A 14,638-nucleotide genomic window follows, 5' to 3' on the forward strand; every position below is an offset into this window, starting at 1 on the left:
TTAGCTATATACTATATATAAGCTTAACTATTACTAAAGTAAGTATCTATTATAGTATAATAATATTAGCTTATAACTTTAAAAAAGTTTAAATGTATTTAAGAAATATCTTTAAAGTTCTTAAAACTTTATAGAACTTTATAAAATATTATATTACTTATTTTTTAAGTAAGTAGGTATATATAGACTTAAAAATATATAGTTTTTAATAGTATATATATCTCCTTTAGGTATAGTATTATTTTAATATATATAAATAAAGTAAATAAGATTTATATTTATATTAATCTAATTATATACTAAAAGTAGAGAGTTATAGTAGTTATATAATAGTTATAGTAATTTAAATAAAAAATAGTATTTAAATTAAAGATATATTAAGCTAGAAACTATTTTTTTTTAAATACTTTATAAATATATTTACTATATATTATATAAGTATACTTTTATTAGTATAGAAGTTTAACTTTATACTACTACTATAATTAGCTTAGGAGTTTGTAGGAGTTTTGTTAGCGTGTAATTTAGGGAGCGCCTGATTTATAAGATAACAAATGCGTGCATGGTCTATGCGTTACGCACGTGCAGATCCCCATGCGCGCCACCTCAGACTACAACACTGTTCTACAATGAGCGTCGTTATTGTAGATGACTTTCCTTTTGATGTGGGGTGGTTCTTGCATCTGTATGATGTCCAGGTGGTCGCTTGGTCGTTGCAACGACTAGAGGCAGAGGTTCCAGGAACGATGGCAGCTACATCATGTTTTTAGGTAAATTGCATATTTGCTTCTGTCTCCCAATTCACTGATCCTTGCCTTCTTTAATCTGGCCTACGCTGCCTGCCATGACAACCGCTCAACACTCGTGACTCTGAAATTGCAGCTAGGGTTGGAAGAATTAACCAAGCACCACTTCTCAGGCGATAGTTTGCATGCATCGGTTGCCAGTCTGGTTTCTTCCAGTCTTGGTTTCGGGAAGATTGACATTCCTCGTGGAACAAGATCAGCCGCCTGAGGACAAGCACCTGCTCGTGGTTCACGATCGTATGGCTGAAGTCCAACGCGATGGCTGTCTACTGAGAGCATTAAGTATCCTACCACAACACCAACACCAACTGCGACGTCAGTCAAGTAATCCGTCTTCCGTATATAGACACTCGGGCAGACTGGTACTTGTCTAGCTCCATCGCCGCATCTGGAAGAATGTTTTGAATCACGGCAAAAGCCACGCAGAAGCTAACCCCTTGCATGAAAACGCTTTGTTTGCGTATACCACTCCCGCTTCATGTGGAAATTGCGCCTCAACGATGTCATGGCAATCGGTTAGACAAAAGTCCCCAAGAGCGTTCCCATCATGTCTCACAATCTGGCTCTCTTCTTCCACATCCTTGATACCAGGCCATTAGCCAACACTCGCCGAAACAAGCTCGCGCAATGCGCGCCGAAATACGAAGTACCGATTGTCCAAACGGAGGAGTCTTCTACAGCTGTAGTAATGGGTTTCGTGGATGTTGTCTGGAAGACCCGTGTATGCCGAACGGTGGCTGTCCCAAGGAGAAAGATCGTACTCCTAACAACTGTAAGTACGGCAAATCTTCTCCTCCCTGGTTGTCTTCGTGGAATGGCTGGGAATCAGATACACGCAAGAGACCAACAGAAACTCCCTCTGTCTTTAGTTTCGAACCAACCGTGAATTTACGTTGCCGATCCTGACTTTAGGAAGCTTTGAGTGCAAACCCTGTACTGTCAGTGCCTTCAACTCGCAGCTTCTCACGACCAGATTCTATGTCAAGTTCGTCGGCATCTGGATCTCGAACAAAAGACGCAGTAACAACATCAGCACCACCATTGGAGACCATCGCTTCGTTATCTGCAGGGCAAACAGTATTTGTCACCATCACCCATGACCCGTTAGAGACGTCCAAATCGTCGACAGTCACCCCGGAACCTGATACACGCGCTCAACACGGACATTCCATTCCTATAGCGGCAATCGTTGGTCCCGTCGTAGGCGTCGTCGTTTTGATTGCCACAGCGTTGTTGATTTTCTTTTGTCTACGGCGGAGGAAGCGTACGAAAATGCGCAGAGCAGCGACATTCCCTTCTCCATACGTTGGCAGCGACATGTCGAAGCAACTCCACAGTAAGTGTGAGACAGGAACCCAAACTTCGTATCCGAGATATGCCTTGACTGACGAGTAGTAGACAGTGTATTACCACAGCAGGAGGAGGAAGAGAGAAAACCACAACATAAGACAATTTTTAGTACCAGTCAACCACAGCCGCAGCAACTTGACAGCAGAGAGGTTGTTCCCGCAGCTGAATTGGGCGAATCACCAATCCGACACATTGCAGAGCTTCCTGCTAATTCGATCACTCCAATACATCTTTAGCCGACGGAGTACCTTGTTCCAATTTAAGGTCAGTATGCACTTGGAAAAGCCCTTTGAAAGAGTCGCAAACGTCATTAGCTGTTGATATCCTAGGTATGGGTACTTTATATGTAGAAAAAGCTTAACACAACAACAAATGTTGTCTCAATTACATGCTTGACGTTCCATATCGAAACAGGTGTTCGTTCTAAGAACGCAGTAGTTCGATTGGTCTCGTGACATGTGAATGTCCTAGGGCCGCGCTAACAAGCGTCTCGCGAATCAGAACTCGATTTACCCACTCTCTAAACGGCTGTAAGCCAACTGTCACCTGTGCGAGCTTCCTCTCCTCGATTTCCTCTGCTCCGACGTGATCCTGATCTGGCGCCACCTGAACGACCTAGAAACATTGCCCCGCTGACGTCATATTCGAGAAGTCGGGACATCTCACACTCTATCCTTCTTCTATCTTTTGCCAGCCCTTCTACAACACACTCCCGCCCACTTGGAACTGTTCAGCACGTTTTGACTACCATGCCTGAGGGGAAATCAGCACCCGCAGAGCAGGCGGAGCCGTCGATACCCCGCTATTTCCGTAACGACGCTCCGCTGGCACGAAGAGATCCTCACAAGCAATTGCTAGCATCTCTTGACCGACTAATCAAGAAGCATCCTCCGCATCATATATCGCCTGGAGGTGGCCTCTACTATGGGCCTATCTCTGTTGCCTTCCTCCTATACTCTCTCCACGACCTGTACCCGGATCTGAAATTGGAAGACTATCCTCTAAACACATGGTCCGCTGCTTACCTCGAGCAAGCACAGGCAAACATCAAGAAGTTTCCGGCACCCTCTCCAAGCAAATGCGGCGTGTCAAACGACATCATGTCGCTCCTTGCCCTGTACGCCGTGACGGCGAAAGATCCGGACACTGTCAGGGAACTTTGCGATCATGCCGCAGTCATGCTCGAGCCAGAAACTTCAAATGAATGGCTCTATGGCCGTGCCGGATACTTATACCTCCTTCGGTTTGTCCGCGGTGCCTTCACCAACAACAAAGAGATCACAGAGCTTATCGAAGACACTGCTGATGAGGTGATCGAGAACATCGTCGCAAGCCCTCGTCCTTGGAAATGGCACGGCAAGACTTATGTGGGTGCCGTACATGGCGCGATAGGAATCATCATGCAAATTGTCCTCACCGACCCCTCCTGGGCACCAAAGCTCGAGGCCGAGTTGGGAGCTCTTCTCAGCTACCAGTACGACAGCGGGAATTTCCCATCGTCACTTCCACCGGGACGCGACCGACTTGTACAATTCTGTCACGGTGCCTCGGGTGTCGTTGGCTCGCTCCTTCCGATCCGCAAATACTTCCCTGGCCTCCACGACCGCATCGACAAAGTGATTGCCAAAGCCCGGGATTGTATATGGGAGAGAGGTCTTCTGACTAAAGAGCCCTGTTTGTGCCACGGTATTACGGGCAATGCACTTGCCCTGGAAGGCAAACAATTCGATCACTTCATGACTTACACCACGGGCCACGAGATCAAGTCAATGGAGAAGGATGGTATGCTCGAAAAATCGGATGATCCATCAGCGCTATGGCACGGCGAGGCTGGACGTGCCTGGGGTTGGGCTGTCGCTGACAAAGGCCTGGAGAAGAGGTATCTTGGCTTCAACGACGTTTAGAGGTAGAGGATTGGCGCGAACAACATCGAAAGCGAAGCCCTCAAGGTTAATGATGATACGAATAGCACGAATCACGAACTGCCGAGGCGGGTATCATATCGGAGGTCCTTTTTGGGGTCGCACGGGCGTACAAATTTATCAAGCCGGCTAGCGACACGGTTGCGAGTAACGTTGCTAAGGGTTTCTTTTTTTGGTTCATACACTTCCACCCCCTAGCTTTTCACCTACAAGACATCACGTCTAATATCTGAGCTCGACCTTTTGGTCCCACACCATCGTATTGATCCAACCTGGTCATTTTCTTGATAACTCATTGCCAAACATGCTTTGGCATGCAAGGATGTACCACGCAATAGGCCTGTCTTTCCACGCATCGTGCAACACTACTTACTCGGATGGGACTGGTCACGAACAATCATTTTCTCTAGAAGGTCGTCTTGTGTTCAGTGTTCATGAGTCTAATGTGATCCCAGCAAACCCTCTATGCGAAGGCGGTATTGACTGCAATCCCTGTATTTCTTTTTTCGGTAAGATACACCCGTTCCTATAGGGCGCAAAGGTTATACAGTGGGTTATGCGCACAAGAGCTTCAGCGGACTAGCGCAGGGAGTGTTCCTGTACCTCCATGACGACTCACCGTCTATTAGGGAAGGAGGCACAAAGCTACAATTCGGAAAGCACGATCCCCTCCACGCCAGCGTTTGGCATCCAAGACCTCTTCACCGACGTGTCGCCATCTCAACGTTGACTTCATTTTTTTCTCGAATTGGGTTTTATTGACAGTACGTTCATTGGTTTGTTTCAGTTACAGTCTTTTAACCTTTCAGTCGGGGTCGTTCGCTCAGGAAGCGCACGCGTCACATATCAATCACCCGTTTCTAAATCATCTACTTTTATTTATATCTCAAGCCTTACCAGCTCATAACTCTGTCGCTCGTTTGCAACCACACACACTTCTAACAGGTACGTCCCACTAGCAATCAGAATTTCTAGTTCCGCGTCGCCACAGGGCGTCAGAGCCATACTAGATATAGAATGCATGGACTGGGCCATGCCTACATTGCAGATCGACACATGTCTTTTTTCTTTCACGAGCGAGTCTAAGCAGCTTTAGTGGTGTCGCGACTTTTCACTCTAGGCGTCCGTCAATGCACATTGGATATTCCCTACTGGTACAGCTCCACTTTGTCGTCCTGGTTACCGCTCTTGAACAAACATCACATCACGACATGACATGACTGACCCCGCAGTACTCCGCATATAGATCTCGGGCAGCGTCCACTCTGACCAGAATTCATACGTTATTCACCATGCGCGATTCGTGGTTCACCCGTTGCGTAACTTCGATACTTCTTGCTTCATGGGCAACTTGCACACCCACCAACCAGGGGCAAGGACTGTGGCCGAGACAGTCTAGTACCGGTGGTATAGTCTCAGGGATTGCGTGGCGAGATGCGAATGGTATCCACCTTTTTGCCATGTATATTAGGACACAGTGGAACTAATACGTCCGCAGGCAATGTTCCAGTTCGCCGCGATATTCGCGATTTGAAAGATAACTTTCCAGACCAATGGAATCTGTACCTGCGTGGACTGGATTCGCTTCAGCGGGCCAATCAGAATGATTCGCTATCTTTTTACCGCATTGCTGGTATGTCAAGGGTCTGATGGATTGGGACAGCCAAGACTAACTTCACTGTCAAGGTGTGCATGGCAGGCCTTACAAAGTGTGGGAAAACGCGCCAGGTCTAACACACAAGGTCGGCACTGCTGGCTACTGTCCGCATGGCAACTCCCTATTTTTTGGGTGGCATCGCCCATACCTCGCTCTGTTCGAACAAGAACTGTACAAACATATTCAGAGAATCGCCTTGGGAGCTCCAGCAGACCAAAGACAGCGCTACAGCGCTGCTGCAAACTCATTTCGCATCCCATACTGGGACTGGGGGTTGGGAGACAAAGGCGGCCCCGTGCCAGATTTCTTCATGACGCCCGCCATTACAATAGTCGACATGGATCGCATCACAAAAGTCATACGAAACCCGTTGTATTCGTACAAATTCCACCCTCTTGTCCCTGGGGATTTTGATTCAAAGGTACGTCGTTTTGAACTGGTATGTAGGGGGCTGTGGCTGACAAATTCTTGTAGTGGGCGCAGATGAACGAAACAGTTCGATGGCCGCAGACAGAAAATGACCCGTCTGCGCCGTCACGGAATTATATGTTTGCGGCTGATTTTGTAGATCTGCAACGTGTTTTCCTAGATGGGCTCGAGAAGGCCTTCAGGGAGACTACGTACAATTCGTTTGGACAGGCGATTGAAGAAGTTCATGGCTGGATCCATGGGACTATCGGTGGCGGCTACTCTGACAGTAACGGAGGGCAAGGGCATATGTGGCCTTTGGACTACTCATCGTACGAGCCGCTCTTCTGGTTGCACCACGCGTAAGTCGTATATCTGCAAGTCCTTCGTTGAGGGGGTCTACTAACGTCCACAACAGAAACGTAGACCGACTGTTTGCGCTGTACCAGGCGCAGGATCCCACCCGCTATCTAACACCACAAAACATCTTCGACTCAGGAAACGTCTTCCTCGAGGACAACACTGTCGTAGACGGAACCACGCCCCTCCTCCCTTTCCGCAGAAACGCAACCAGCTTCTGGACAACAAACGACGCCCGTAACACCGCCATCTTCGGCTACGCATATCCCGAGACGCAGCCGTGGAACTACGCCTCAAGCGCTGAGTACCGCGCAGCCATCACAGCCACCATCTCGCGGCTCTACGGCGGAAGCGTAAAGGCGATGCTAACAGACGAAAGCGATAGAGTCGGAACTCTTGGAATCCACGCCCAGTCCGCTAAGAACACTACTTTCACCGACTGGACCATCACTACGAAGGCCGCTGCGCTCGACCTGCCGCCTACTTTCGTCGCGCGCTTTTCGCTCGCGGGGGATAACTCGTCGGATCCCGTCGTCGATGTGGGCATGTGGACGAAACTCATGCCCATGGACCACAACAGGTCGAAACGAAAGATCCGCCAAACGCAGAAGAAAGCGAAACGCGCTCCTATTCTTGCAAAGACACTGAGAGGCAACGTAGGTTTGACGGCCAGTCTGCTGGATCAGGTTGCGGCGGGGAAGCTGGCGAGTCTGAACTCGACGGATGTTGTGCCGTACCTGCGGGACAGGTTGGTGTGGAAGGTGTACTCGGTATGTTGCTTGTCGTTTCCCTTGTATCAACGGATGCGTTACTGACATGATATGTTAGGGCAATGGGACAGCGATTCTGCAGTCGGATCTCGAGGCGCTGACCGTCCTGGTCGTTAGTGTAAGCGCGCGTATCCCGGATGATCATAGTATGCCCATCGAGTATAGCGATAAGGTTACTGTGCATGCTGACGCTACGGCTGGCAAGACTGGCGGCGCTATGGCGTGATTGTAGATTCTTTGTTTTACCCTGTCCTAAGCGTTTTTTCTTCTGTTCCTCCAGTTCCCGCGTACCTAGATGCTGTATAGACGTCCTCGTAATAGCAAAGTATCAACTTGAATAGCAAGAATATATGTACCCATCCTCACTGACGCTGATCCCAAAACAAGTGCCGTGGTTCCGATATGACTCATTCGTCTTGCATGACCTGGAGTCCCGATGGGTAGAGATGGAGCGAAAGTACCTAGGCTGCGAACCTGTGAACCCTGGATTCCCCCGCAGTAGACGCGGATATAAGCCAACCTCCGGGAGCTTTACCCCACTAGCTCTCAGGTACAAGTACCACATACAAGCCTCACCTTTCTCCACTGTCAAACTACAAGTAGGGGATTCAAGTTTTACCTACTGATTATTCAAGAGTATAATACCGCCAGACACGACATGATCCCGCGCTCTGTTCTGCGCATAACCCGCCACCCAATTCACAAAACTCCCATCCCAGCACCTCACCACCTCCTTCCACACTCCCCACCCCGCCGCCCCTTCACCACTTCACCCACCATGACGTCCCCCGCCCAAAAAAAAGACTGGTCCGCAGCCCAATACCTAAAATTCGGCAACGAACGCACCCGCCCCGTACACGACCTGCTCCGGCGCGTAACCCCCCACCTATCCACGCCCACACCACGCATCTACGACCTCGGCTGCGGCCCAGGAAACAGCACACAAGTCCTGCTCGACGCGTTCCCCGGGGCGCGCGCGACAGGCATCGACAGCTCAGCGGACATGCTGCGGCAGGCACGCGAGGACGCTCGTCTGACGGCCGCGGGCGCCGAGTTCGAAGCCGGGGATGTGGGGACGTGGCGCGCGCCTGCGGGGCAGAAGGTCGATCTGTTGTTTAGCAACGCGGTGTTTCACTGGTTGCGGAGCGGGGCGCGGATCCCTGCGCTGGCGAAGCTGTTCAAGGAGCTGCAGAGTGGTGCTGTCCTGGCGATTCAGGTCCCGGATAATTACGATGCGCCGTCGCATACGCTGATGCGCACTACTGCCCTGCTGCCCGGGAAGCCGTGGTCGAGTCACTTCGTGGATGCGCAGGTGGGCAATTTGGAGGACCAGGCGCGTCCGGATCTCGATCCTATTGAGCGGCCAGAGGCATTTTATGATGCGCTGGCTCCGCTTGCGGCGAGTGTTGATATCTGGCGTACGGAGTATTATCATGTTTTGAGCGATGCGGGCGCGATTGTCGAGTGGGTTAAGGGGACGGGGTTGCAGCCGTATTTGCAGCGCATGGGGGATGATGAGGGGGCTAAGACGGCGTTTTTGAGCGAGTATGAGGAGAGGTTGAAGGGGGAGTATAAGGAGTTGGTGGATGGGAAGGTTCTGTTGGGGTATCCGAGGCTGTTTTTGGTCGCGGTGAGGAAGTAGATCATCGGGGTGTAGGGGTGCGGTGGTTTGCCGTACTGGGGCTTCGTCTGTAGATGTGTTGTGTGCAGCGCTTGGTTGCTCCGCACGGCTTCTGTGAGGTAAAGCTTCTAGGGGTTGGCGGGTCCTCCGTGGTTGAAAAGAGCGCGAGGGACACGTGAGTCTCGTAGGGCCACTGTTGTGAAGCTTGAAAAGCCATGCGGTATGAAGCCATGCGTGGGGACGAGGTAAGAAGAAGTGTAACGACCAAGTGAACGAGGTGTATGTAATAAGTAGTAAATACGGTAAAGTATACAGCCAAGTAAACGCAGTACCGCAAAACGGACATAGCAGGCCCTGCCAAGAGCAATGAATATGAATATGAATATGAAGCAGAAAAGAAGAAGGAGCGCCTCAAATCCCAGGCTAACAACCAGTGAAAAGGGTACCACAAAGTACGCACATGCAGCGAGATAGGCTCCTTGAATGGTATGTAAACACAACCCTCCCATCAACGTCACGTCACGTCTCCCAACGACTACGACCCCAATCCCACGCACATTATCCGCATCCATACCCAACCCGACCCGGCTTGTCCAACCACCCGCGTCTCTTGTCCCTCCTCCCCTTCTACCCACCCATTCACCTCTTCCTTCCATGCATACATGCAAAAACAGGCCCAGCCAAGAAAATCATAAGGGCAGCCAATCAATCAACCAACCAGACATGCACAAGGTAAGTTCAAAACGCCATTGGATGCCAAAAGGGGGTGCACGCATCACCTGCCGCCAACCAGCCAGCCAGCCACCCAAGCGTTGAGAAAAGCCGTCGCCACAAACCAACGCGGCACAAAAAGAACATGGACCATCAGGTCCGGGGAATGAATGGAGAACGCGGCACAGAAAAAAGAAAAAAGAAGAGGGTTTCCAGGTATATATATGGCCGGAGAGAGAAAGAAAAGTGATGACGCTTTTCTTTCTGTCTCTTATATATATGCTTGTGGCTCTCGTTGTTTGAGAAGAAGATGGAAAAATGATGGGTGGAAAGCTGGTCAAACGCCTGTGTTACTCCAATGTGTTGTGCAATGACACAGCAAAGACAAAGCAAAGCCATCGGACGGTTACCCCGCGCCTGCGGTGCCGATTTGTGATTGTTTTTGAAAGGCGGGAGAGCGGTAGCTGTGGCGGTGGGGTGAAGCTGTTCGATGGCTTTCTGTGGATGCCTGTGGATGTGGGCCGTAAGCACTGCTTGGCGTGCCCTCTCTCTGCTGATGGAGGGGACTGTTGCTGGCGTTGGGAGGCGATCCGAAGCTGTGGACGCCTGGCCCGATGTGTCTGACGGACGACTCGCCTGCGTGGGCTTGTGGGTTGTTATCCGCTTGTGTGATCTGTGGTGCGTTGCGCTCATCCTTTCTCTTCGCCGGTCCGTTTTGGTTGTTTGGCGACGTCGAAAGAGCGGTTGTGGCAGGGGCCTTGCCTCTCGATTCCCATTGTCGCATGATCTCTTTTGCAGACATCTCAGATGAGCTGTCGTCGCTAAGAAGTTCCATGATCTCGGGTGGCACCTAATCCAAGTCAGCTATGAAAAATGTCGAATGTGATCAGCGAGTAATACCTCTGAAAACTCATCGTTGTTCTCGATGAGATCAAACACGACCTTGACTGCGCCTTGGTCGACGTTCCTCATCTCTTTGTCGTTGTTCTCTCGTAGGATGTTCGGCGCAATGACCGTAGCAATATTCCACGTGTCCATCTTGTTACCCGATTCTTCGTCAACAGTGTGGAAGGATGAGACCCAGTTGAGAAAGCAGAACAAGACCTCCATGGTATCCCGGTGAGCCTTGGGTAATAAGCACAGGATCAGGTGAAGGACCTTCTTTCTTTGCACCTCGTCCTCGATATCTATATATGTTAGTCGACTTCAAGGAAATTCCAGTCTTAATGCTCACCGTTGGCTGTCATGAAGAGCCGATATAGTTTCAACGTCATCACCGGCTCTGGCATCAATCTCAAAAATCGTTTGAGGAGATTTGCCAGCATGACAGGGTTCTTCGTGTTGAGGTCGATTTGTTCCACGCCTTTCGCGTCAACTTCCTCTTCTAGTTCTCGCAAAGCCTTCAAATTTCCGTTCTTTCGAAACACGCCTTCTACTGACATATCCATGCTCCTCATGGCAGTAGTGGCGTCTTGTAGCAAAGCCGGGACTTTCAGGGCACCCGGGCCCACACCCTCTGTGCATTCCGCCGCGTATTTTTCTACAAGGTACTCGAGCGGCTGTCTGAATGTGGCTCTGTCGGAAACCGGCTTCTCCGTGACGGGATTGCCTTTTTTCGATTTGCCCTTATCGGCCTTGAACGCTTTTCCAAGTCCTATTTTGCCCCAGAAGTTGTTTTTCTTAGTTTCTATGAGATCAAGAAGTTCTCCCTGATTGTATTGGTTGTCATCCAGAAGGAGGCCTAGCTGGAGCACAGCAAGACCCTTGAGTTTGAAGTACTCCAAAGGTGATAGTTCGGAGAAGTATGTGCGCGATCGAAGCTCAGACATCTGTTGCAGTTCCTGAGCTCCGGAAAAGTCGCGACGGTGACCGTTCAGGACCCTTGCCTGATCCCGCCCAATCAGAGCATCACCACCCGCGCGAAATGCATTGGGGCGTTGTTCACGTTGCTGTTCCAAAGCCGCCATGCGTGCGATATCATCCAACGCGAGCGAATTGACAGCAAGAGTGACATTGTCGAGATCATGTTGGCCGTCGCGTTCCTGAACGATTTGCATACCACCTCGTGATTGATTATCGCCTCCTATTTCGAAGCCTTGAGGGCCGTCGATGATTCGCGACGCCCGTGCTTTCTTCATTGTGTTGGACAGATGCTTGTCTAGCCGTGTCGACCGCAGGCGCTTGATGTCGGACATGGATTGCTCGTAAGCAGCATTGGAGCTTACTTGACTGCCATTCGTAGTTGAACCTCCGTATGACTTGGAACGAGCGTCAGCTCGCAAGTGTGGCGGCTGGAGGTCGGACTCGGCATCGCCTAGACGATGCCCTTGTGAGGAGTCGTAACCGCTCAAATTAGGGTCATCTACAAGTCATTAGTCGGACGAATGTAATCTCGGAAGCGACGTGAGAAATCTGAGTCGTGTCAAGATGAGAGGTGATGATGAGCAATGTTTTTCGTGAAGAGGGACCAACTTACCAGAAGTGTGAGGTAGCGCACCACTGGAGCGCAGCGTTGCCATGAGGCGGGCATGAGCCACCTTTAGCAAATGGATGTACTGCCGCAGTTTTGTGACTTGCTCAAACCCATTTACTGCATCCGACGTTGCGGCCGCGCAGGCTGGACAGAACATTCTGTGCTTGCTCTTGCTCCAATACGCATTGTGGACATTGTTGCGTAGGTCAGCGTTGCAACCACGACAGACCATGCAGTTGTAGTTGAACGACATATTATCCAGGTGTAAGCACTTGTCTTCGACTTGAGCATCGCATATTGGACACGCATCAGCCCATCTGGGAACCAGCAGCGCAGACTCGGCTGCCTGGTCTTTCTGTGCTTCGTCTTCCAAGCGGGCATCGAGCGAGTTGACCTGTGTGAGGAAGTTGGTTAGGCCGTTAGAGCTCCGTGTTTCGCGTTCTAGCTTCAAAGCACCCTGCAGACAAATCCGGATCAAAAGCTTCAAATAATGCGCCAGACCGGTAACTAGGGACAGCAGTTCTTGGGTAACGCCCAGGCGCCGGACACCCGTTCCTTGAGACTGCGTGAGGAGTGCAAAGAAGGCGACCACTTTCTTGCATAGCAGCTTTGACTCGCGGGAGTAGGTCAGACCTTTGGGGGTCTTCGCAACCAGTTGTGCGTCGAGGTCGTCTGCGGCGGTGAATAATAGATCAACATGAACAATGAATTTTTTGGCAGCCATGACGCCGTCGACATATGCACCGTTGCTCACGTGGAGCAGCATGTCGGAAATGCATGTGGCGGATTTCTCCTCAAAAGCTGAAAGCGTCTTCCAAATCCAATTGACTTTTGCCTCGATTTCCTCTTCTTGCTGGCGCACAGTCTCGCGAACTGCATCTGTCGCTTCGCTATCGGCATTATGCATTGATTCAATGACAGGCTGGCCTGTCGAGTGGAGGCGAACATTCCAATATTTGTGAATCATGTAGCATTCTGGGTGCCAGTGCTGGTTCTGCCCATTGCGGAATATTTCCACAAATTGCTTCAGAATGGACGTCTGACAGCCATTGCATCGCTGGGCAAAGGTGGTCGAGTAATGGTAGTGGCAGTAGACGCTGCCCTCGTGCTCGTAGTAGCTGTCGGAGGCTCCAAACACAGTGGGGCATACAGAGCACGTGAAATGCTCAATGTGGTATTTGCGGTCCAAGGCCGTGATGTAGGACCCGCGGAGGGCTTGGCCGCATTCGAAGCAAAGCAGATCGAGGCGTCGAAAGTAGTCGGTTTCGCACAATGGATATTGCCCTGGCGGCTTCTCGGGGACGGGGAAGAACTTGGAGGCGACAATCTTGCTGCAGTCCTAGACGCCAGTCAGTACGATTGCTTGTTTCGTTGGGGGTTGCATAGAACACGGCAAGCTTACGTGACAAGTAAAGCACTCCAAATGGAACGTGTCGCCCAGCGCTCTCACAAATTGTCCCGTCAGTCCTTCTCCACACTTTCCGCATATCTTCCCACTGCGCTTCGGCTTTGGTATGGGCAGGTTCTGCTGGTGCTGGTCGGGGTCAGTCATGGACCTCGCGGGCGCGTCTGTGCGATTCTGCGGGGCGAGCGTCTGCGAGGAGTGCATGTCGAGCGGGTTGGTTGGCTGTCTCTCGAGGCCATTGTGGCGCTCCTCGTACAGGTGCTGCTGAGACGCGTCTTGGTCGTCCATTGGTGGCGGTCCCTCCGCCGGAGTGCCCATGTCCAGTTACGCCAGCGCTGGCGATTGCTTCCTCGGTACAGATGTGCGTGCGCGAGTGTGGGCCGCAGCCGAGAGTCGAGGAGCGCACGGATCGGCACACTTTGGCGCCGGCTGGTACCGAGAACGCGCCACGGATGCGTGGAGGAATAGTATAGGAGCGCGCGGGGGGAGACCGTCGAGGACGTGCAGCGATGCGAATGTCGGCGTTGGCGGGCGACGAAGAGGCGGAGGTGGGTTGGCGACGGCGCTCTGCCAGGGGGTCGTGCTGCTGGTGGTGGTGTCGAGGGACTGCAGCTGGGTGAGAGCGGCTACTAAATGCGCGAGTGAGAGCCCAACAAAGTGCGTTCCTTCGGCGCGCAGGATTGCGGAAAGGGGATCGAAGTGCGGTGAACGGTACCCGGCGAGCCACGGGGGAGTCGAATCAGTCGAATTGGGGCCCCTGGGAGCGACGAGATGGCGGAGTGGCAGGTCGTTGCAGCGCAGTCAGGACTCGAGACGGCGAGGCGGCGTGAGGTAGCACTCGTGGGGGGCGTAAGGTATCGTCGGGAGTGTCACTGTGCACCTATGTCTACGAGGCTACCTAAGTCCACTCCACGTCTACATGAGCTAAACCTCTTTCGCGCCACTCCACTCTTCGACGACGCCGGCAGCATTGCCATGGCCATTCAGGCCTAAACGCCCCGTGAACCTCGACCTTGCTCTAGTCAGAGCTTCGGGTGTGGGAGCATCGAGGTCAGCAGAGCACCTGCGCCTTATTCGCCTTGCTCGCCCTGCCTTGGTCATATCGTCGTGCTGCTACAGACGAGGGCAGCCGTCACTTGCGCTCGCCACACATTG

The 14,638-nt window shown here is 51.4% G+C and overlaps 6 protein-coding genes across 6 annotated transcripts; 4 read left to right on the forward strand and 2 right to left on the reverse strand.

The window, feature by feature from the left end:
• Positions 1-1,286: 1,286 nt before the first annotated feature.
• On the forward strand, positions 1,287-2,445 carry P153DRAFT_178404 (uncharacterized protein). Its single transcript, XM_033662351.1, has 3 exons — positions 1,287-1,578; positions 1,723-2,142; positions 2,205-2,445. Exons 1-3 carry the CDS (start codon positions 1,434-1,436, stop codon positions 2,390-2,392), a joined length of 753 nt encoding a protein of 250 aa, XP_033527417.1. The 5' UTR covers positions 1,287-1,433; the 3' UTR covers positions 2,393-2,445.
• A 460-nt stretch (positions 2,446-2,905) lies between these two features.
• Positions 2,906-4,060, forward strand: P153DRAFT_283535 (uncharacterized protein; the record flags this gene model as incomplete). Its single annotated transcript, XM_033663269.1, has 1 exon — positions 2,906-4,060. The coding sequence occupies one exon, from the start codon at positions 2,906-2,908 to the stop codon at positions 4,058-4,060; it is 1,155 nt and encodes a 384-aa protein (XP_033527418.1).
• A 1,458-nt stretch (positions 4,061-5,518) lies between these two features.
• Positions 5,519-7,709, forward strand: P153DRAFT_333901 (tyrosinase; the record flags this gene model as incomplete). The annotated part of the gene is made up of 5 exons (XM_033665585.1): positions 5,519-5,711; positions 5,765-6,156; positions 6,210-6,505; positions 6,562-7,273; positions 7,332-7,709. 5 exons carry the CDS (start codon positions 5,519-5,521, stop codon positions 7,497-7,499), a joined length of 1,761 nt encoding a protein of 586 aa, XP_033527419.1. The 3' UTR covers positions 7,500-7,709.
• Positions 7,710-8,010: 301 nt separating this feature from the next.
• P153DRAFT_364262 (S-adenosyl-L-methionine-dependent methyltransferase) lies at positions 8,011-9,254 on the forward strand. The gene has a single exon (XM_033667557.1). The coding sequence runs from the start codon at positions 8,052-8,054 to the stop codon at positions 8,913-8,915; it is 864 nt and encodes a 287-aa protein (XP_033527420.1). The 5' UTR covers positions 8,011-8,051; the 3' UTR covers positions 8,916-9,254.
• P153DRAFT_178423 (uncharacterized protein) lies at positions 8,969-9,780 on the reverse strand. The gene has a single exon (XM_033662352.1). It carries the CDS (start codon positions 9,548-9,550, stop codon positions 9,023-9,025), a length of 528 nt encoding a protein of 175 aa, XP_033527421.1. The 5' UTR covers positions 9,551-9,780; the 3' UTR covers positions 8,969-9,022.
• A 231-nt stretch (positions 9,781-10,011) lies between these two features.
• P153DRAFT_382660 (RhoGAP-domain-containing protein) lies at positions 10,012-13,801 on the reverse strand (the record flags this gene model as incomplete). The annotated part of the gene is made up of 5 exons (XM_033670168.1): positions 10,012-10,455; positions 10,506-10,792; positions 10,840-11,967; positions 12,082-13,417; positions 13,481-13,801. 5 exons carry the CDS (start codon positions 13,799-13,801, stop codon positions 10,012-10,014), a joined length of 3,516 nt encoding a protein of 1,171 aa, XP_033527422.1.
• Positions 13,802-14,638: the final 837 nt, after the last annotated feature.

Source organism: Dothidotthia symphoricarpi, assembly GCF_010015815.1.
Source record: "Dothidotthia symphoricarpi CBS 119687 unplaced genomic scaffold P153scaffold_4, whole genome shotgun sequence".
NCBI lineage: Eukaryota > Fungi > Ascomycota > Dothideomycetes > Pleosporales > Dothidotthiaceae > Dothidotthia > Dothidotthia symphoricarpi.